Here is a 22,958-nt window from a genome sequence, read left to right as displayed (position 1 = left end):
CAATGCTAGACAGCTCTACTTAACAAGACAACATGGGGGGAGAGTCTCTCTCTCTCTCTCTCTTACTTACACAAAAACCCACCCGTTTGAATCCCTTCTGGGAGACACTGGTTAGCGAAAAGCCCTTGAGCAAGGCACTTAGAACAAGATTGCAGACACACAAACGTACGCACACACACACACACACACTTATATATCACTAAATGGATACAAGGGAGTCACTCAATTTATCAGGCAATATATAGCATCAGCTAAATGTCACTTATTATGTGCTGGATGAAACGAAACCCTTGCGTTCGCAGAGATTTACCAATGATGCTGGTGTCATTCCTGTAGCCTGCACTTGAGTTGCAAAGCACTCGACTAAGATGAGTGTCAGCTGATGAGTTAGAAGGCCCCAATGCCCAATCTCTTTAACATACAGTATGCGATACTGGAAGGATGAAAGATACACACACATACCAACAAATAGTACTTATCCAAAGTGCTGCCCCTGCGGCTTTCCCAGCTATACTTGGCAGCCAGCAAAAGACTGTAAGCATATCTATGTGTGTGTGTTATTGTGGCAGGGTCTTTCCAGGCTCAGGATGGGCCTTTGGGGGTGAGTATGCACGACAGCAAGAATAATTGGTCCATGTATACAGTAAAGGAAATGTGTTTGTGTTACATTAATTGACAGAAATCTATGCATTTTCCTGTTATTTCTGATCATTTGATAAACAAAATGTATTTCCAAAATGTCATCTCCAATGACCAAAAGAGGTCACATTCTGCTTCAAAGCATTTCACTCTCCTTTGCTGACACACTACAAACTGAGATCGCATTAGCCCTAACCTCACAGCAGAGCATTCAGGCACAGTCAAAACAATGCAGCTTAGTCTGCTTATCCAGCGTCAGCCGCATGTGTAATATATTGCGGCAGTGGACGGGAGGGGAGTTGACTGGCGGAAGTCAAAGACTTCGTATTCAACTCCTCCAGAATCTGACAGGTGACTAGCAATCATCTCAAGTTTAAGTGTGAGAAACATATGTATTGAATGCATTAAAGAGAGGACAGGTGCTTTAATTCATGCATCTGTATTCAATATTTTTTGTTCGATGAATAAAGAGTCTGAAGAGGACTAAAATATTGAAGATTTGTGTGAGTGTGTGTTTTCATAAGTAGGCTAGGAATCCCCTGGGTTATACTACAGTAAATGCACATTTAAGGAGCACCATTAAGTGGGTAGGCTCTGGTTCATTTCCATTTTTGAGTATACATGTTGAGCATCTGTTGTTAAAGATTATAATATGTTCTTCCCCACAGGCTAGAGGACTGTAAAATGAAAGCTTTCCAGATTCCACTCAGTGCCACCAGTGTCATCTAAGACAGAACCAAGATGCATGGCTGGTACAATGAAATATAATTGTGTTTATCTGTGTGCTAGCGAATGTATTTAACAGACAGTGACAGCTAACTTAGTCTGTAATGAGAGTTACATGTGTAGTATAGTATGTCAGCCTGTGACAGACACTGTAGTTACCGGTAGCTACATACACATCTGTATAGTGAGACAGCCAGTGGTCTATAAAAAACTACTCACCTGCACCAATAGTGTGAACTGTGTGTGTTTCAGTATGTTAAATAGTTTGTGACAGTAATCTACTGTAACTTCAATGATTTGGTCTATCTATTCTATGTGTGACAAGTATTGTGTCTGACTGTCATGTGCTTCAACGTGTGTGTCTGTGTGTGTATGTGTGGCAGCTCACACGTGCACATATTTATGAGCATATCACTTTCCTGTGTCATGCTAAATTACCCCCCTGCACTGGTAATCCCATTAAGGCTAGCTCAACAGGCTAATAGGGGGAAGTAATGGGCCCAGCTATATGTATCTAGGGGAACACTAATAAGCCGTGACACCACTCCCACTGTTAATTACCCCAAACTAGTCTAAACAAAGGAATCAACCCAGTTGGAGAAGACATACTTGGTCCATCACACATCTAGCAGTACACATAACCACCGACGCACACATTAACACTGCGAGTCAACAAGGATCTCTTCATTGACTAACTCCTCAGGACACGCAGATTCACCCAATGGTTACATTTTGATGAGGGCTTTTTGATAACGAGTATTGGATAGTGATGAGGAAGGAAAGTCTAAGTGTGTGTGTGTGTGTGTGTGTGTCTGTGTTTGTTTGAGTGTGTAATTAGTTGGTGGCCTCATGGAAGTATGTGTAATCATCTCCCATCATCACTTTCATCATCTAAGTCGTTGACTCTTTAACCCCCCTACATGTGTCTGTATGGATGGATAAGGGGAACAGGGCTGGCTGTGTGTGTGTGTGTGTGTGTGTGTGTGTGTGTGTGTGTGTGTGTGTGTGTGTGTGTGTGTGTGTGTGTGTGTGTGTGTGTAAAGCTTAATTAGCTTGCAATTGGTATTCACGCGTGGTGACTGCAGGGAATGAGTTAATTGCAGTCCAATTCAAACGTTGACACACTTTCAAAGTTTTTTCCCCTCTCCCTGACAGAAACCAATGAGGGGCTACAGATCACATTTATTAGATGAGAGCGAGTGAGGGAAAATGGAAGCGAGACAGAGAGAACGAGAGGGGGGCGAAGAAAGAACAGAAACAGAGAGAGAGGTGGATCAGAATAAAAAAGAGAAAAAGACACAGGAAGGTGAGAAAGTAAGTAAAGTGAGCAGAATTAAATAATAAAATAAGAGACAAAACAAATGAGGGACTGTGGATGAAAAAGATGCATGAAATGGTAAAACAAAATGGGTTAAATTACCACAAAGGATAGTAGCTGAAAAATGAATTTTACAATGTCCTTCTGTCTTGTCTCTGTGTTTGTTTATCATTAAACAAACAATAGTATCATGCATATTGGTCTTGAAATATCAGTGCTTTGTGCTCACTTTAAAAAAAGTGTTAAAAAAAAGAAAAAAAGGTAACATACCTGTGGATCAAACAAAAAGTAGGGGCGTCCATTTTTGAGCTGAATGGCCAGGAACTCTTCCTGATTTCCTGGAGAGAAGGCACAGAGCAGCAGGCCATCTGGGGACCGAGTACTGAAACTCAACTCAACACCTGATACAAAGTGAGAAAGAGAGAGAGCAAAATATATACATTTTCTTTAATTTGCTCTCAGGGTTTGATTTAACACAGGCTAAACAATACTTCAGCACTTGGACATTTTTAAACAGTCCTGGGAGCTGTAATCAGGGCCTGACTCAATAAGAGACCTTTGGTGTCCTGGTGTTAAATCTGACAATTTAGATATCAGACAACACCCAACACCTTTCATATAAGGCCTATTTCTCTCCTCAAATTTTAAAACAAGGTATACTGTATATGTAAAGTTAAACATTTGTCATATAGCACCCATTATGTTATTCCCAAATACAATAAAGCTTATATAAAACCCCAACCACCAACTGGAATGACAATAGATTTGAGATCTGAGAGAACAACAATAATAACGGACCCAATACAGTAGTTTCATCTGCTACGTTTGCTAATGCAAACACAGTGAATCAAAGCTTCAGCAATGTGGGAAACTTGTGGGTTTCCCTCTAACGCACGCACGCACGCACGCACGCACGCACGCACGCACGCACGCACGCACGCACACACGCACACACGCACACACGCACACACACACACACTTCATCTAGCGTGCTGTCTTGTCATGTTACTATGGATCAGAGATTGGATCTTAATCCACTACTAGATCCACATAGCGACACCGAGCATGCGATTTACGTGTGCGTTTCCTCAGCTCTGTCTGTCTCTGAAGGGAAGGAGAAGTGTGGGAAGATGTGAAGAGTTGAATGGAGGCAGTCCAGGGTTCATCAGAAGCCGGTGTTTGCAAAATAATTAGTGTGTGAAATCACTTAACATGGAGGGAAGTCAAACAGTTACAAGGCAAACTCAAGATGAATACAGATTATCCATTTCAGAGCTCCCAGTTTTCGCTCTATTTTCAAAAATACCTTTTCTGTATTGTCTATTTCTACAATGGTTATGCTAGCTGTTGATATATAGCAAAACATAGTGACTTGTAGTTGCCTAGTCAATTCATGTCAATCTTATTTAAATAGCCCAAAATATGTTTACAATTTATAAACAATTTGTGTTTTGTGTATGCTGGTTTATGTACAATATACAGCCTGTAGGTCTACAAGCAGGGCCACAGTACTGGTAACAGTCCTAGCAACAGTTATGTGGATCAGAGGTGCATATCTTTTTTCCTTTTTGGAGTCCTTTGTAAGAGGTGGTGATGGAGATGAGGATTGATCCCAACTAATAGTGTTGATGCCAATAACAATGTATGCACATCATATATACAGTATATCAGGGTCTAAAGCCCCAGTCGGATGGGATTAACATTACAGGGAGAAGTGGGGAAGGAGAAGTTCACTGTGCTCCTCTGTAAATTCATTCATCCTTTCGGATGATATTTTAACCATTGGGATCTGGTCTGTAATAAACATAAAAGAGAGAACCTAAAGCCTCCCCAGGGGAGCGTGGAGGGAAAGATGTGAGACAAAGACGCTGCGTGAAGTAAATGAGTCAGAAATCATACTCCTTCTCTGAGTCATAACTTAGTCAAATCGTAATACAGATACTTTAAACACACATTGATTTCATGCAGTTTGACTTCTCAAGGATATAGCTATCTGCAATATCCTCTGCAAATGAACTTCCATAAATCTGCTTAGAGATCACAAAAAAATATATTTAACATCAAAGTAATTTAGTGATTACTGTCTGTAAATCCATGGGTAATCTGCATACAGGATCTGCTAACAGCTAATTCTGCAGACTTTTAAAAACTTTAAAAACAGAAAACAAACGTCTTATATTGTGATATGTACTGGAAATTAGAAAAATAGAAAATGCCTACAGCAAGTAGGAAACTTTCAGGCTATCTCTTGGACATCTCACTTTAGCCAGCTGCCACCTTATTCAGGTCTTTGTAGTAAAATGAAGAGGTACTGTATAGATAACACCTCATTTCAACTTCATAAATCATCCGTTCCTAGTTCATATTGATGCTTTCAAAGCGAGCGACAGGAATAAGTAGAAACAGGGCGTAAGTTCGACTTAAAGTGATGTGGTGTGTCACTCCTGGCCAGACAGAGTGTTATGGACATAATGCGCAAACATAGTTTTGTATAGTTCGATCAATTGGACAATTTTGACAGCCCTTCTGAGCATACTATACATGTGACAGAATAACAGGAAATAATCATTGCATTTCATTCCTTACAACAATGTGAGTGTAACAAAACCCCCTTGGATCTAGAAGGAATGTAGAAGTGTCTTCTTATAATGGTCCCTTTCGGCAGTGAACATATGCATTAATTACCAATAGTGCCCAAGATAACAAGTCTACAAGGAAATAAATGTAAAATAACTATGTTGGTAGTATACAGCAAAAACAAGACAAGATGTTCTTTACATTGAACTTGCATTCTGTACATCAAGCAGGCATCTGCCATTTACATTCATGACCTTGTCACCACAGAGATGAGTGAAGTCATGACAGATACCTGACATTACATTATCCCCCTTTAACCTTCTCTCTGTGTCACACTCTCCTGATCGCCCATACATTCCTTTTTTTCTTCCCTACGCTTTTAACCTTCCTCCTCTTTCTCTTGACCTTTTCATTCTCTCGTCTCCACCTATTGCCTCATCTGAATGTTTTCTCTCCTTGCATCTTCAATTTTCTTTTTACCTCTTTCACTCCCAACTTTTCTGTTTTCCATTCCTATTTTTTTGCTCTAACTATGGTGCAAACAGTTATCCATCTTATCAAACTGTGCATTCTACAGTGACATGGACATGGGAGGTAGGTATTCTCTCTGGCTCTATTTTGTAGATGAATGTACAACATGGTATGCATGTATATCAAAGTGTACATAATGAAAGACCATAGTTAACATAAGGCACTGAATAACGAGAGGTTAAGCAGAAGCGGCATCTACAGGCCCGAAAGGTCAAAAACCAGGTGTGTGTCAAGGGTCGAAACATGATAATTTCATTATTTATTATAAGGGTTTGTTCAAAACAACCTGCCAGGACATCAGTAATAGCAATGACTTTATGGATCAATTTGAACTGTTAAGACTGTAGCAAGATTTTAAAATAGCCTTCCGATACCCCTCTAAGTTGAGCCAGAACCTGTGAATGAATGTACATGTTCTTTCACACACGTACACACTCGTAACCAGTCCTGCACACAGGGAACAGGCCCGTGGGACCCTAACACACACTCGCAGGATTTGACAGTGGAGAAGCAGTACTACTATTATTCCTGCCTCATTAGCATAGGAGTTCATTTTCATGGTAAATGATGATGCATTCTGTTATATTGTCATATAAAGGAATGTTGTGCAATATCCTGAACTTTTCTGCTATGCATTGTAATTTTTTTCCACTGTCTTAAGATGAACCCATTACTTCAGAATGTGAGTTTCCTTATGTCATGCTGTGTTTATGAGGAAATCACTTTGGATGACTTATTCAAGAGGTCCAATCTAAGCCCCACAGTTGCCAAACAGTAGTAATGGTTTTAAGGATTGTTGAAAGGTCAACATGACTATTAATGTATCTGTATATCTGAATGTATACATCATGTCAAGTATAAATCTTTGTTTTACAAAAAAATTCAGCCTTTTGTTTATACTTTATATACTGTTGTTATAATAACATCTGCAAGAGATACAATAAGGCAACAATAGACACATGTTGGTGTGGCTTATTATGTTCTGCATGTTTGACTCTGCACAATAGGGGGGGGGCAGACTGTCAACACATGCTTGGCCATGGTGTTTGGTCCAAATGTACAGCATCTAAGTGACACTGCTCGTGCTCAGCATTACTTCCTTAAGATTTCCCCACAGGACTTGTGCTACTTCACACTGACAACCACTTTGGAGCCATCAACAGACAAACCTGAGCACACATCCTGACAGGTGTCTCTGTTACACATACAGAGTACATGCAAGCACACACACTATCACACACAAACGATCGCACAGACACAAAACACCAGCATGCACTTGTTCACCTGAGAGTGCACACCAAAGCCTCAGAAAAACACGCGTGCTAAATAAAATGTTCAATATACACAAACTTTCTTTCCCCAACAGGTCTTCACACCTCACAAGTACTACACATGTCAATGCAGTCGATAAGTACTTGATTGTAAAGACAACCTAATCAGTTAATTTTATTAAAATTTGACGTACTATATAATGAACATCTTTAAAAATGTCACTTAATTCTCTCCCCAAAGTAAAATATTTTCCAAAATTAAGAGAGAACAAATTAATAGAGATGATTATCGTGGGTCCATTTTCATTGCTAATTAAAGATTAAAAATAAAAAAGCAAATCTAGTAAACAAGAAGAAAGTTTAGAGCCTCGCTAGTGGTCCATCGGGGCAACATGTTCATTACATCGCCCTACATCTAAAAAAGACAAACACACTGACAATGTTGCTTTTCTTTGAGCTGTAGTGGAAAGAAAAGAAGTTCCTGAAATTGCACCAAGGAATGGTGCCAATAAAATGAAGTATCTATTCTTTTGGGAGGATGAATGTGCTCAACAATTTAATAGATTAGTGTTCCTCAAATGGGAACCCTAGGGGTACTTCGGAATACTGCAAGGGGGTACGTGAAAAAAAACAAACAAATTTCATATTCTATTTTCAATGCAATCATTGACTGTCAATTGACGCAACAAACACATTTTTTTTTTCTACCAAAGGTGGATTTGGTTTTGAGCTGGTTAGGGGGTACTTGGCTGAAAAAATGTCTGTATAATATATAAAAAGTTTGAGTACCACTGTAATAGATTATAAAACCATCTTCCGGAGTTCATAAATGTGTGCACACTGTGCTCCTTGTATAAAATTCAGATATTTTTTGTCCAGTAGTTTATATTTTGGCCAGGTACAATGAATATCAACCAAATTTCATGACAACCCGGCCATTAGATGTGAAGACATTCTGCTCTAAGGCAAAGTGTTGAGATTGACTGAACAACCAACCAACTGACCAAACAATATCACCAACGTCATGCCTCACAACTGGTCATGCAGAAACATGTATAATCCACAATAAACATTTTACATGTTGTGAATTATTGTTGAGAAACCATTTTAAACCGTCATGCAATGACTAACTGAACAAGGCTGTGTGAATGCAATGCAGAACCATGAAGAATATGAACAAAGAATGTTTTCAGAGGTCTTTGTCAATAAATATAATTTCACAGTGCTGTTGTCAAAATCTGGAAGTTGCTTTCATGAGTGATATATTACTTAATGTACTGTAAAGAAACATTTTATGACCTACAAGTACATAAAACCAATTATACTCACACCATCAACTCTAGGTTAAGTGAGACAATTACAGTATATAGTTAAAAGTGGGTCATTTATAAATTAAGTTATTAAAAACTGTTTTAAAAATAGTTTATTGTTCATAATGAATGTGCCTCTCTCTCTCTCTCTCTCTCTCTCTCTCTCTCTCTCTCTCTCTCTCTCTCTCTCTCTCTCTCTCCTCTCTCTCTCTCTCTCTCTCTCTCTCTCTCTCTCTCTCTCTCTCTCTCTCTCTCTCCTCTCTCTCTCTCTCTCTCTCTGTGTGTGTGTGTGTGTGTGTGACAAAGCGAACAAGTAGGAATTATGTTTTATTCAACAATATGTAACATTAAAAAGTTTATTTATTAGGTAGGTATTGTTCCATGTGTTCTTGTATTGTTTCTCCTCTCTCTGTCTCAGTAAACAGTGGAGGTTGTGTGTAATCATCTACACAACATAACCTGAATAACTCCAGTCATGTTAGCTCTGTGCTGGCATTAATCAGAGCCTGGCGTATTAATGAGAGCGCGGCAGCTAGCTAATTACACCCATAGATTCTGCAGCAGCCCATTAAATATACAAATGACAGAATTAAAGAGCCCAGCCTCTTCTGATTAATCTTTAAATGGGGAAAAACTAATGATGTCTGTGCAAACTTTCCCTTCACACATTTCTCCCCCCCTCTCCTCTCAACGTCAATGCCTGGCAATCAATCATATTAATTAAGGAAAAATAATTTGTATCATTTAACATTTCCCTCTTTCCTGCTCAGTTGCTGCAGTGGTGCTGCAGAAATGTACTGTATTAGACATGTCTGGAAATTATCCAAATCTATTTGTTCCTGCATTCATTTTTTCTTTGTTTTTTCTAATCTGTTTGTAATGTTTCATCTCTCTTCATTGACTGTGGGTTGTAGAAATACATCTGGGTTAGGGAAAATGTGAGCAGGCCCTCATCCTCTTTCCAATCAGGTTATTTCAGGCTCAAATACTGAGAATTTCATAATCTGTTTAGAACCAGTATCCTTAATTCAAAGATGACCAAGGAGAGAAGGAAGTCACATTGTAGTGCTTCAGATACAGAAGCATTACAGATAAGATGAATGGACTAGCATGCATTTACGGAAACAAGCACTTACAGGATATTCATATCACAGCGTGATTGCATATGGTTATAATCCTGTTTTATCTAAAGTAAGATTCAGTGTGGTAAAAATTGACCTCAAGTACCCTAAATTCATTCAGCATTAAGAAGCATCGTTAATCACAAGTGAGCAGGCTTATCATAATGGAAACATCCACCTCTATCCCAATAATTGCACATGGAAAACAACCTATTTGGCCAAAATAATTTCAGTAAAGTGGCCATTGATTAAGTGAAATGGCAAATCTCATATGATTTTACAAGGTAATGTCTTGATTTGAATTACGATTTAACATACATAATATTGACTCTGATTAAAGATGTGCCCTAGTTTAGTTCATGTTTAGTAAATCAGAAAGCCTGCAATAAGAACCTGAATGAACAATTTGTGATAAAAAAAACTACTAATATTCCTATAATGCTGCATAATGTTAACGGAGAAAAATTATGATCTGCTGTTTCCTACAGAAAGCCCACCAGGATCTTCTGAAGCATTAATACTTATTTGTATAAAAGACTCAAAAGACCCCAATTTCCAAGCAATGCATAGTCTAATTGTTGTGATGTTTGCTGAATGAATCATCATGAGATCTTGCATTATGAAACTGAACAAAAAAGACTATACAAAGATTCTACTCGTATAAATATGTTCCATTTGTCATTGTCAGAATTACTAGGTTTCCATAAGACACCAACGATTGACGAGTCTCTCCTCTGTGATCAATTGACTCTCGAGGGGGCATTACACTGCATTACATTCATAATCCAATTTGGCTTTGATTTGTTCGCTGTTCCATGCGCTTCGATGGGAATAATTGTCTGTAGATGATGCTATTAGTATTGATGGTTGTAAAAGGGCGATGGTTTGAGGACTGCCGACACATTCTTGGTCCAGAATAGATCCGGTCTGAAAGTGATTGTCTGATCCATTACCCTTTATGAAGGAGGAAAGTGGAGGAGATGAGAGGCACCGCTCAATAGCAAAATGCATCATCTATTTGCTGGCAGTATTCAGAGACATCTATTTACCTTTTTGCTGAAGGAACATGGATAGCGTTCAGAGAGAGCAATGAACAAGACCCGGGAACCATGAGCTTATATAGAGAATAAGAGGTAAGACAGTTGTTGGGATTTCTCAACATGTAACTAGATTTGCATTAAGACAACAGCACACTATCTAAATATTCAGCTCCAAAAGAAGTAAGTTGTACAGGACAGAGATCTTAGGTGTGATATTATTATAAAAAAAATCTGATCTGTGATCTTTGTAAATCATAGCCCAGACAAGGTTTGCTTAGTACTCATGTTCTGTTTCGGCCACACCCTTTTCACATTCATACAGTTAGACACATTCAGACTACTCGCATCCATAAGAACACACAAGTTATCCTTTGTGAAGAAAGGACACCAGAGGAGAGATGAGAGAGAGAAGACAATAATATAGATAATCTCAGTGCTAATAGTACATATTAAAAGTCCTTGATAATTAAGTTTCTGTTTACATCAAAAGTAATTAAAGATTTGTATGCTCTAATGGCGATCTTCGAGGTATAAAACAAAAATATCAGGAAATTGACTAGTGTGTGTTATGTAAATTTCTTGTTATGTTGAATTACTGATTGCCCAACAAAATCAATAAACAATGAGTTACAAAAAAGTGTGCAAAAACACATTTTTATTCTAATAAACAGCTCATTCTATGTTAGTATTTTGATTTGAATAGATTATTGTAGTATTGTATAGGGTGGCTTACCTCTCCAAATACACTAATTTAATTTCTCCTCAATTTCTGTTCAAAAAGCCTTTACAAAAATCTGTGTTTTTCATTAACAACTCAGATGCAGTGAAAAATTCAATCTAGGTGTGTGTGTGTGTGTGTGTGTGTGTGTGTGTGTGTGTGTGTGTGTGTGTGTGTGTGTGTGTGTTTGTGTGCATGAAAACTACTGCTTTTAGAGCACTAAAAATCACCCTCAGATCCTGTGGCTCTCTTCAATATTTGGACACAGACAAACTGTTTGGGCTGAATGCTCTTGATGTATTAGATGTAAAAGTAACAGTATACTTTGGGTGGGTGGCAAACATATTTGGGTATTTTAGTGGAACAAGATTATGTGACCAACAGAGAGAGATTTGTTGACTCAATTACAGTTGTCACGGTCACATAAGGATTACAGATGAACCTTTATCTACCCAAAGTCAGGTTTTTGTCAACAGTTTTAGAAAACTGTTTTAGAAAACTGGTTTGCCGACCGATATAAATAATTTGACATTTATTATTCAGTTTTAACATGGCTTGAGGAGGTGTAATCTACGACCCAAATTCAAACTTCAAATTTTTGTCCACACAAAGACATAGCTGGTGATACAAGGTTTGCACAGGACAGAGAAGTAATCTCAAGTGGCATCGAAGAGCTTTGACCGCTCAAATCCCACTGATTAGTATCAGCAGTCATTAATTATGAGCGTCAGACTCGGTGATGTTCTCAGATGAAGCAGAACATGTTTGGCTGTGCAGCTCAACCCTCTAATGATGCTGGTAAACAGAAAGATAATTGTCCTTTAAGATGACGGGGGAAGTCATTCTAAAGGAATGTCACTACAAGACTGAGAGACTGCAGTGCGATCACCGAACAACACAAAACATACCAACAAATACAGGCATGCACGTATGCATGTGCACACATACTCACATGTACAGAATATAGTAATGCAGATGGACAAGCCGTCCATTTTCTGACATACACAGACATCTGCATGTACCTAGATATACAGTACTTTCTTACCTGTGAAGTCAGTGTTGACAGGAAGGACGTCACTGGGAAAGTGGTAGTAACCGTTTCCTGAGAATCTGGTTCCTCTGACAACAGGACCTTGTGGGTCAGAGAGAGAGACGTCTGACCTCTCCACCTAAAAAAAGAAAAATAATGCTGTTAATAATAATAATAATAATAATAATACAACTATGATAACGGTGCCTATTACAGCAATAATACTCAATATACTTATTTTACAGTTGTCACAATAGATACTATACTCTCCAAGTCCAGGTTAATTTAGGACACAACACTAAAGTTATACTCTTTGTCCGCAAGAGGCGGTGTGATGTAAATTTATCATCAGGGGGTGTACGCTCTGTGTCCAATTTGTTGTGACCACACGGACCTGTCTGCACAGCCACTACAATACAATTGGTAATGCACTACTAAACGTCTATTGTGTCCGCAGCTGTCCATATATGCGTCCATTTGGGAACATAACCGTGGCTTAAGAGTTTACACACATCGTAGTGGCACCAAGAGGATGTGCTTTGAGCTAAATGCTAACATCAGCATGCTAATGACAATGTCAATGACAATGTAAACAAGCTGATTTTAAGCAGGTATAACGTTTACACCATGTACATCTTAGTTGAGCAAGTTGTTAGCGTGCTAACATTTGCTAATTTGCAACAAACACAAAGTAGTTACAGCTGAGGCTGATGAAAATGCCATTAGTCATAAACCAACGTATCAGATAAATTGAAATTTTGACCTGATGATGGCGCAACATGAAAAGTTAGGGGATCACCAAAGACAATTTATCTTGTGCTAGAATGTGTTGCAATCCATCCAACAGATGGCATTTCACTCAAAACCACAAATGCCAACACCATGGAAGGAAAGTCAAATGATCAACAAAATCTGTAGGTTTTATCCTCTGGGCACCATGAATGTCTGTGAACAGTGCCAATCCATTGGATAGTTGTTGATATATTTCAGTCTGGTACAAAAGTGCGGAGTAAGAGCAAATACACACACACACACACACACACACACACACACACACACACACACACACACACACACACACACACGTAAAAAAAACCAATGCAAACTGGCATACTGTATTTAAGCAAATCCTATCAGACCTGATATAGTGGGTCTGGTCCATTGAGTTGGGCTGGGGGGTCCCAGTCTATCTGAATGGTGGTTTCATTTACTGGATGTAACTGAGGAGGAGACAGTCCTGTTGGAGCTGAGGAGAGAAAGGTAGAAAATGAGAGATTGAATGCCAACTCAAATATTTTAATCAGATTACCATTATATATGGATTTGTGAACCGCCTTATTGCTTTTACAAAAGTGCTTTCTTTGTTAAATGTATGAAAATGTGAGCACATAGAAACTCTTAAGCAATGCATTCTCATGTTGTGGTTGTAATAATCAATACACTGATTTTGTGAACTTTAAAGTGGGCCATGAAAAAAAGTCATGGCCCACTTTATCTCATACCTACTGTATGTCTAGACTCCACAAAAGTCCAATTTTAGAGGGTCAATTTAATTTCCTTCTTTCACTTTAGATGTTAAATTGAATGTCCCTTTGAAAAATACTGAGCGCTACTTGAGCTGTAGCTTCCACATGTATCATAAATAAATCAACCGGAGCCCGGCTGATATGGTGAGAGGAGATGGATAGAGAGGCAAGTGATGGACTGGTGTAGAGATGGGGAAGATGTGCATGCATTAAGTGTCACTCCATCGTTGTGTTTCTGTCTGTGTGTGTGTGTGTGTGTGTGTGTGTGTTTCAGTAATGGTCTAAATGTTCTGTGGTAGGAGTAAATTAGCTCTCGCTGACACACATGCGGACCATCTTTAGTGTGAGTTCTAATAGAGCTCTTAAAAGGGAAGGGGACAGGTTGTCTTAGGTGGCTCATCTTGGCACATCAAACCATAAATTACTGCCAATCGATAGCTTACTAGTCTATTGAAATGAGCTATGGTGACATTTAGAACATTGACTGTTCCACACACACACACACACACACACACACACACACACACACACACACACACGCACACGCACACGCACCTCGTTTTAAACAGTGGTGTACTTCATTGATGAATGAAGTGCTAGAAAAGAAATTATTCTTTTGGTTTAGCCAAAGTCTGAAAAATCTTGTATTTGTCTGACGCCAATTTAGCCTCTGGGGGAAACGGACAATATTTAGGGGCATCAAGTGTCACCGGCGGATATCCGGATAATGGGCCGAGACTTCTTCTTTTGTGTGCTGGTGATTGTTTACAGACTGATTAGCAACATGAGATGCGAGAGTGGAGACGAGTACAACCAGATGTTTGAACAATTAACCACTTACACTCAGTTCACAGTTAATAATTAAATATTTAAAAAAAGCAAAATGTTTGTCAGGGTTCCAAGATTGCATCGCGGTTTGCTCTCCACACAGACTGTTAACCTACATGTAACCAAAGTCTGCTCTAACATGATTGGTCAATACTAGTCAGACCACAAACAAACAACAAACGGAAACCAGAATGCTTCAGATACCAAAATCTTGTCCGATTGTTTTCAGATTCTGCATTCATATGCAGACATCAACTTTTAGTCTGAATGAGTGTGTGTGCGTGTTTTAAGTGTATTAGAGGCAGATGGTTTGAAAGTAGGCGGGTAGATTACAATGCACAAATGTGTCTGTTTCTAGATTAAAGTAGATAAATTGTTATGGCATTGTTACGTTGCAGACCTTTATCTTGTGAACAACTTTCTCACTGCGTCAGTGGGAAAGCCAGGTTTCCTGAGATTCTGTGTAAAACCCAGTGGCAAAAGGGACCATGCCCTGCTGAGTCTGTTTGATCAAACGAGACTGACCTCAGGGAACTGTGAGGCGGCAATGTTACTGAAGGTATTACTGATAACTGATTCTCTCATCCTAGTAGAGCTATTGACACCTGTGATGACACAGGACATCATTGGACAGGGAATACTGTACTTTACAACACAAAGAAGGATTAGACTGGACTGGTTAAAAACATCAGGGAAATGTTTGTCTTCTCTTTCCAGATGACTCGTATTCTCATTCTACAATGTTGTTGAAGTTAATGATAATAATTTCCCTTTAACAGAAAAAAAATTCAAGTATTTGTTCTCCCTACAAGACTTTTGAGTCTCTGTGATCAGTAAAAAGTGAATGGGCCTCATGCAAGAAGCCTTTGTAAAAACAGGTTTATTCTTATGTGGCAAGTATGAAAGTTCCCCCATTTTCTTGTATCTACAATTGTCTCTCAGGTGCAAACACACCCCTTGCTGAGTTAATTCACACCAAAAGCTGCCTCACAGCCTTTTATGCAAGTCGTTGTCCAGGTCAACAGTCTATTGCAGTGTCACATCACCTGCTGCTTCTTTCAAACCATTCCTTCAGAATTTCTATCACAGCAGAGCTCCACAACAATAATTGAGAGCAGCAATACAATGTAAATATTTGTTGGGGGTGGCCTATTATTAATTGAATATAATAAAATATTAATTAATTTAAGAAAAAGTATGCTTTTGTGCTCTGATTTCTGACAGCAGGAGATTGAACTCTGCCGTCTGAAACACAATTGTACAGTGATTACCTAAAGAGCCTAAAGTGTAACTAAATACTGATGCAGGGTAAAAATCCCAAAATGTTATTACATGTGGCCCAACATCTTTTAAAACTTGTAATGTAATGTAACTGACAAAAAAAAAAAGTTATTCCTCCACTAACTTATTTTATTGGCTCACTTAATTAAATACAGCATTATTGGGGATACAGGTTGTAATCATTTGGAGCAATAGTGCCCTTCATGTAGTGGACAACAACCAGTCTTCTATCCACCAAACCTGCATTTTTAAGGAAAAACACTGCAAACTTTGACAGACTTCAAAAGGACTGAAGAGTGTGTGTGCATTTGTTTGTCGGTGTGTATTATGTCATATGAGACAGCTATCAACGCTGATGATCGATGGGATTCTAATGTGCTGTCCTGTATTCTTTGCGTGTCACGTATTCATTTATTTTGTCTGCTTGTTAATTCACTGAAATGTACTTAGCACTATGACACATTCAGTTTGACGAAAGCCACTTGCCTTATCAGGCAAGTGCACAAACACACACATGTACACCCACACACAGGTTAACAGTCCACCAGAAAGGTTAATTTTAGCTGCCGACATGGTAATGAAGCAGCTAAATCATGGGCCAGCTCCCAGGAGCAATTGTGCATGTGTGTGTGTGTTTTCTGTTTTTACAGCAACTGACATGTCTTAACAGGCTCTTAGCGTACAGTTACACCACGCACACAAGCACACCACTTATTGACATCGCAATCCCTTGCCATGCATATTTCTCTCCTCAAGAAGGGCCTCAGGCCAATTATGCGTAAATCAATAAAGTTCCTGTTCTGTTGAGTGGTGTTACAGTGTGAGTGTGTGTGTGTGTGTGTGTGTGTGTGTGTGTGTGTGTGTGTGTGTGTGTGTGTGTGTGAGAGTGTGTGTCTCTCCGTGTGTATGTCTTGTAGAACAAGCCTTTATGGATGTAGGATACATAAAACATCACCATCAGTCCCTGATTAGCCACTCACTTTACGTCTTGATCAATAACTTTGTGGAAAGACACTCACATTGAAACAATTGAAAATGCATCCACACACATGGACAGAGAGCGCTTTCCTTGTGTCGTTACGTCTGTCTCAGTGTGCACGCTAATGTTCAGTCATGTGCTTTGGTGTAACTCCAGTGGTTTCGCAGATGCTGTCTGCTCACTTACAGCAGATGGTAGCTGGCGCTAATGGCACAGCCTTATGTGTGGTACATTTATCAGTGCATCAGCACCACGCTCAAGTACTTGCTACTAGGAGTACTGCTTAATGTGAGGATAATTTCCTCCACAAACTGTTTTACTCAGGGTTTATATGTAAAAATGTTCATTTCATTTCTGTAAAATACATTTTTAAAATCAAATATAAGAACTTTTAGAACATGCAGGTTTACAGTTTTTCTGCAAATTCTTACCAATAACAAGGGCCAAAAAGGCTACAGTTTGTTAGGAGGAGAAACCTTAAGGAACTACATATTAACATACGGAAACAATATAGATTACTTTAGAATAAATTATAAGGTAAGGGATTCTGTCGCACAATAAAAAAAAAAAAAAAAAGTAAAGTTTTTATTTTTTGCACTTGGACTAAGATTTGTCCTCTCTGCAGGGTAAGAATGGGTTCTGAAGGGATTTGGGTTTTTCCAGAAAAGGAAAAATATTTGGCTTAGCACAGAGGAAAGCAGGGTTGATTTGGGTTTTACAACCTTTCAAAACGTTTGATTCTGAAATTGGCAAATAAAACTAAAATCAAATGAAATATGAACAGTATATTGTAATTACGACCAGACAAATTCAGTTGAAGATATTTAGACTTTCTGTCTGTAGGAGCGAAACAACAACAACAACAACAACAACAAAACTGACTGTAGCAAGGTTTAAAATATGGTTGTCCAAATCTTAAATAACTGTAGAAAAAATGCGCAAGAACAAAAGTAATAAATGGAAGGCAACTGCTTTCTTTCATCTCATGGTTAAAGCTCATCTGCTCCTTAATGTTGATGGTTACAGAGGAAAAACTGTTGTAAAAGCCTAAAGGGGTTTAGATTATGCGCTAAAACTATTATTATATATTTTCTGTGAACACTCAAATGATTTAAAACTGAATGAGAAAAAGAGATATGAGGTGTGGAGCTACGACAGAAGCTCAACACCCAATGAAGTGGCACATGCTATGCATATAAAAAAAAATCTGCTAAACGGCATATGCTATTATCATTTCTTATAGTTGAAACAAGGGACATCTTTGGCGTTGGATGAAACAAAATGGTGGCAACAGATGTGGCTGTTAAAAATACATTCAAAAAGTCAACTGGGTACAATAAGCCATATTGTACTGTACTGTATTACAGTCAAGAAAAGTCTTTGGAATCACTTGAAATAAACATCGTCAGTGTGTCAACAGATGTAGCCATTAAAAATACATTTAAAAAGTCCACCGATTAGAATATGAAGTATCATTCATCAAAATAAACACAAGGAAGGACTTTTTGAGAATTGTGTGAAATTAAAATATTCTCTATGGCAACAGATGTAGCTGTTTAGAGTACGTTCAAAAGCCCAAATCCCTGAGCAAGTATTTATAGATAAAAGGTTTTTTTTCCACAACCACTCAGCGCACCCATTGTCTATTCACCTAAAGGGATAAACAAAACAAATTCAAAACCCAAAAAGACATAAAATAAGCAACAAGAGTAGAGACCATGAGTGAACAGATGGAAAGTGTGTTAGAGGGTCAGGAGTGGATATGTGTGTGTGTGTGTGTGTGTGTGTGTGTGTGTGTGTGTGTGTGTGTGTGTGCGCATGCGTAATATTTATATTGCAGAGTGATTCATGTTTGTCTGCTGCCATGTGCTATTTTGTGTTTAAGTGAAAGTGCCAGGAAGAGATAGAAGTGAATGATAGATTGAGTGAAAAAGTGAGAAAACAACAGACTGTCAGAAAGAAACTGACAGATAAAGACATTGAATAAAAATTGCATGTGTGTATGTCATCCTGCACTGATCAATTAGTGCTCATCTCAGTCCCATAGATTTGTGCCCGAGTTATTAAACACAGCTAATTCATTCTACTTCCATAATGGTTATAAATCTAAGAGAGAGAGACACTGTATGTGTGTTTCTGTAACTCTGTGTGTGTGTGTTTGATTCATGGCCAGCAGGAAGTGTGTGCTACGCCACATTTTTCTCCTTGTAATTAACAGTAAATTGTTTTTACTGCCGAGCGCCATGAATATCCCCTCTGGTTAACACGACCAATGTTGTCGCCACTCAAGTACCCAATGACAGACTGTGTGCTTTTGGATACGAGTGTGCATTATGTCAAAAGGCTGTGTTGCAGTTGTTATGAAGAGAACACCACACACTTTAATGATTCAATACTGCACACAGTTTGTATCTGACTGAAATTATCTATCTATATACTGTATGGCATATTATAACATATTGGCTCTATCAGCATTTTCATGTCTTTGAACCTATTTTCTACTAAGCTGATTACTGTTGTGAAGTTTGCCTGCAATTATGTGTGTTTGTGTGCATATCTTTTTGTTTTACCTGATGGTAGGGTCCGCCCCGTGCTTGGCAGACTGGAAATGCAACCTGTCTTTGTACAGAGTGTAATGGTGAAGTTGTACACATGGTAAGGCTTCAGTCCTTTCACTAAATGAACAAGCTGTGACGATGGTCCCACCCTATGTAAGACCTGAAAAAGTGAGACAAACAAGGAATTAAAGCTTGTTGTGACAATTTGTGTTTTAATTTATGAGGAAAAAAAGAGGAGAGAAACAGAGTAGTAGCTGCTCACATGACCTGACACCCCATATACTACAGCTGCATGATTAATTGTATAATAACTGTGACCATCAGACAACCATGTACAAACATAATCTGCTAAGATATCAGTGCTTTCATTATAGAATGCCTGACAAATCAAATCAGATTGAATTTTATTGAATTGCCTGGCCATTTCAGTGTTTAGGTCAATTACATATTCACTCTGTGCTTCCAAAACTTTACTGCTGCTGCAGGTACGAATATTTTCTACACAAGAAAAGCATGGTGAAACATCAGTTGTACTGAGGATGAGGTAATAAAAAAGCATTTACCAAGAACAGAAAAACTATATAAAAACCCTGTTTACCTTGACTTTTAGCAAAAGGCACAGTTTTCACTCAACTGAGAGTTTTATAGTTGTCCTGCTAATTATGTGCAAGGGAAAGTGTGTCCGTACGTCACCTGACTAATAACCGGAGGAGCATAGGGATTGTTGGTCTGTTCACTGAGCAAGTTGACCCGAAATTCTGTGACCTGTCCTCTGGCAATGATCCCTTGACCCTCAGCAGCACTCCATGAAACTTTGAGACTGGTGGATGACAGTGCAGACACTTCTGGAGGAGTCATCATCTCTGGGACTATGTATAAAATACACACATCACACAACACAGTTAGCCATTCATTAATGTTGAACTAGTCAATAACAAATTATTAATGCATATTTATACGTGAGATATCACAAATCTGTTTAAGAAACCAATAAGTAATGTTGAAAAATTCAATAAATCAGGAAATATAGTAATACATTTTTTAACATTTTGAGAATACATAAAAAGGGGTAGAGGGTAACGCAAAGTACCAGTCCCTAAATACAGTTAGCTAAAGCTAATGCTAGCAGGACACGGCACACAATTTTCTCTTACCTGTTCAATTAATCAATTTATCTATTATGCTATAACTTACTAATTTCTAAGTTGTTTACACAGCTTGTTTTTACAGCCACCAATTTAAAGACTTACTATTCACAATGTACAAATAAATAGTGTAACATTTTCTTAGATGTTTTTGTTTGGTTATGTTAATGATAATCTCATGCATGAATTAAATTAGCTAATACAGAACCCCAAAGCTGCAGTGAATAAGATTTTAATTGCTCACTTCAGGACTGCCAACTGGAGTGTAAATAGTCTCCTTTCAAGTGACTTAAGCAGTATATTCTGTAAGTTTAGATAACTAGTAACTTTTATAAGCTACAACGGAATCACAAGGTTATACTAGAGATTCTAGCAAGCATCTAGGAAGAGCGCCAGGCTTTGAGCCAATTTGACACATAATTATGAATCCCAATGCTTTTCTTGGCAAGACCCGCCCTGCGTAGCTGGTTGAGAACGGGAAAACTGGTCAAGGCTAGGCATTGATCTTGACTTGTTAGGGTCATGATAGAAGGACCCAAACAAATCGGGTTACCAGTAATTTGGCGAGCATTGGGCACCTGGCCAATCCTTGCGCTTGAATGCTATGCAGGGCGGATCTTGCCTCCAAAAGCAGTGGGATATATAATAATGGTCATTTCACATAGTGGCCAAATGACGGAATTTAAACTTCTTCGTCCGTCACGTGATGCCATTGGGCCCAAAAAGACTTTTCCTCATACACTTACATTGGGAAAGAGAGGTCTCATATTTTTAGGGGTAAATCAACTTCACAGTAAGAGTACATTAATAGCCCTTATTTAAATGATTATGTTCTAAAAGTTGTAAAATACACTAATAGCCAAATCCAGAGTAATAAATTAACTGCTGTTGTGATGTGTCATGTGAGCAAGCTGAGGCCGGTTAAAGGAAATGCTTGTGGGTTTTGCTCTATGGGTCCACCGATGCTGATAATACAGCTAATGTATAGAAAGAAGTTGAACTTTTTTGGCTGTGTCACTGACCATGGAATGAACAGGGCCACGCCTCCGACACTGCATCCAGTTTTCTTTATACATCCATGGATTTTTAGGCACCAAGGCTAGCAGGTTGACCCAGCGGTAGGTTAGCAAGTTAGCTGATATCTATTTATAATATTATGAATTAGAACTAATCATATTAGTGTGCCTTTTCTTCAAGGCACCAGAATGCCCTTGGCTGCATTCACTACACTATGTGTAGAAATAGTGAGCAGCACAGCCAAAATAGCAACGGGGTTATTATACAGGTAAGAACTGAGAAACTTAAAATATGACTCAAATTATTATCTATTTCAATTAGCTTCTAATAAGAAATTCACTTTTTGACTGTTGAAAATCAGTTCTCTAAGATTGTATGTGCGTGACATTTAAAGATGACACTTTGTTAATCTCTGAAATGTATAGGTTTAGACTACTTAACACAGTTGTTGATTCCTCAATCATTTTGGGTAAGTCTTTCTTTGACTGCCACCTATTACTATAAAAATGAGCCTTTTACAATGCGTTAATTAAAATTAAAATACTTATTTAGACACAAAGAGATGCATTTAAAATCGAAACTTAGTGGATATTATGTGGATTTAATGGATTTAAGCATTCTATAATTCTACGGTTGTGAAAGCCACTATTACATGAACGATTAAAGAGAAAGATTCTTTTATTCTGCTGTTGATGGCATCTAGCTGTGAAATATGCTGTGAAATGTGATTCATGGTAGACATAACCACAATCATATTCTTTCTTTCTGACACAGCGCACGCACATGCACAAACACCAACACACACTTCACATTTAAAATGGTGTTATCATATGCTTGTTATCCAGACACATAGCTTAGAGTGATGTTGGAGGCAATCGTTTAGTCCTAATGAGCCATATCATCTATTTGAAATTCAAATACCTTAATGAGATTCCCCTCCCCCACACACAGTTTTTATTTCCTCCCTCTTTCTTTTATGAAAGAGGGAAGAAAGACAAATGCGTGTATTATTTTAATTTAATACTATTCATTTTGTATTAAATACATTAGCATCTGGTGGACTTATTTTGACCAAAACTTCACTTGATTATATTACGCAGATCTCAGATTTTTTTGTCATCATTTAAATATTTTTGGTCTTAATTTATGCAACATTCATTTGTGGAAAGGTCAACACCACAGCATTCACAAGCCATGTTGTTGGCCATTTAGGCCATAACTTCTATTTAAAGTCGTCTGACTTTGTCTGGTGTCTAATCCCTTAAAGATTAATTAAAATACCTACATAGGTACCAACTTAAACTGAAATATTAAAAGTAAATTGATTTAACTTGGCCCTTTTA

General features: G+C 38.3%; 1 protein-coding gene across 1 annotated transcript in view; it reads right to left on the bottom strand.

Annotated features, from left to right (window-relative positions):
• Window positions 1–22,958, bottom strand: part of ush2a (Usher syndrome 2A (autosomal recessive, mild)) — a 195,904-nt gene that overhangs the window by 120,466 nt on the left and 52,480 nt on the right. Inside the window, exons 25-29 of the mRNA XM_068730789.1 lie at window positions 20,147–20,322; window positions 19,466–19,613; window positions 13,421–13,527; window positions 12,297–12,420; window positions 2,954–3,084 (exon numbers count right to left, since the gene is read on the bottom strand). Of these exons, the coding sequence (XP_068586890.1) occupies window positions 2,954–3,084; window positions 12,297–12,420; window positions 13,421–13,527; window positions 19,466–19,613; window positions 20,147–20,322 (686 nt within the window). The remainder of the gene's footprint in view (window positions 1–2,953; window positions 3,085–12,296; window positions 12,421–13,420; window positions 13,528–19,465; window positions 19,614–20,146; window positions 20,323–22,958) is intronic.

The sequence above is a fragment of the Cebidichthys violaceus genome, unplaced genomic scaffold (assembly GCF_023349555.1).
Source record: "Cebidichthys violaceus isolate CVI_PGR_0920_01 unplaced genomic scaffold, fCebVio1.0.p SCAF_5, whole genome shotgun sequence".
Lineage (NCBI taxonomy): Eukaryota > Metazoa > Chordata > Actinopteri > Perciformes > Stichaeidae > Cebidichthys > Cebidichthys violaceus.
The sequence above is the reverse complement of the archived record's forward strand: the minus strand, read 5'-3'. Positions and strand labels throughout refer to the sequence as shown.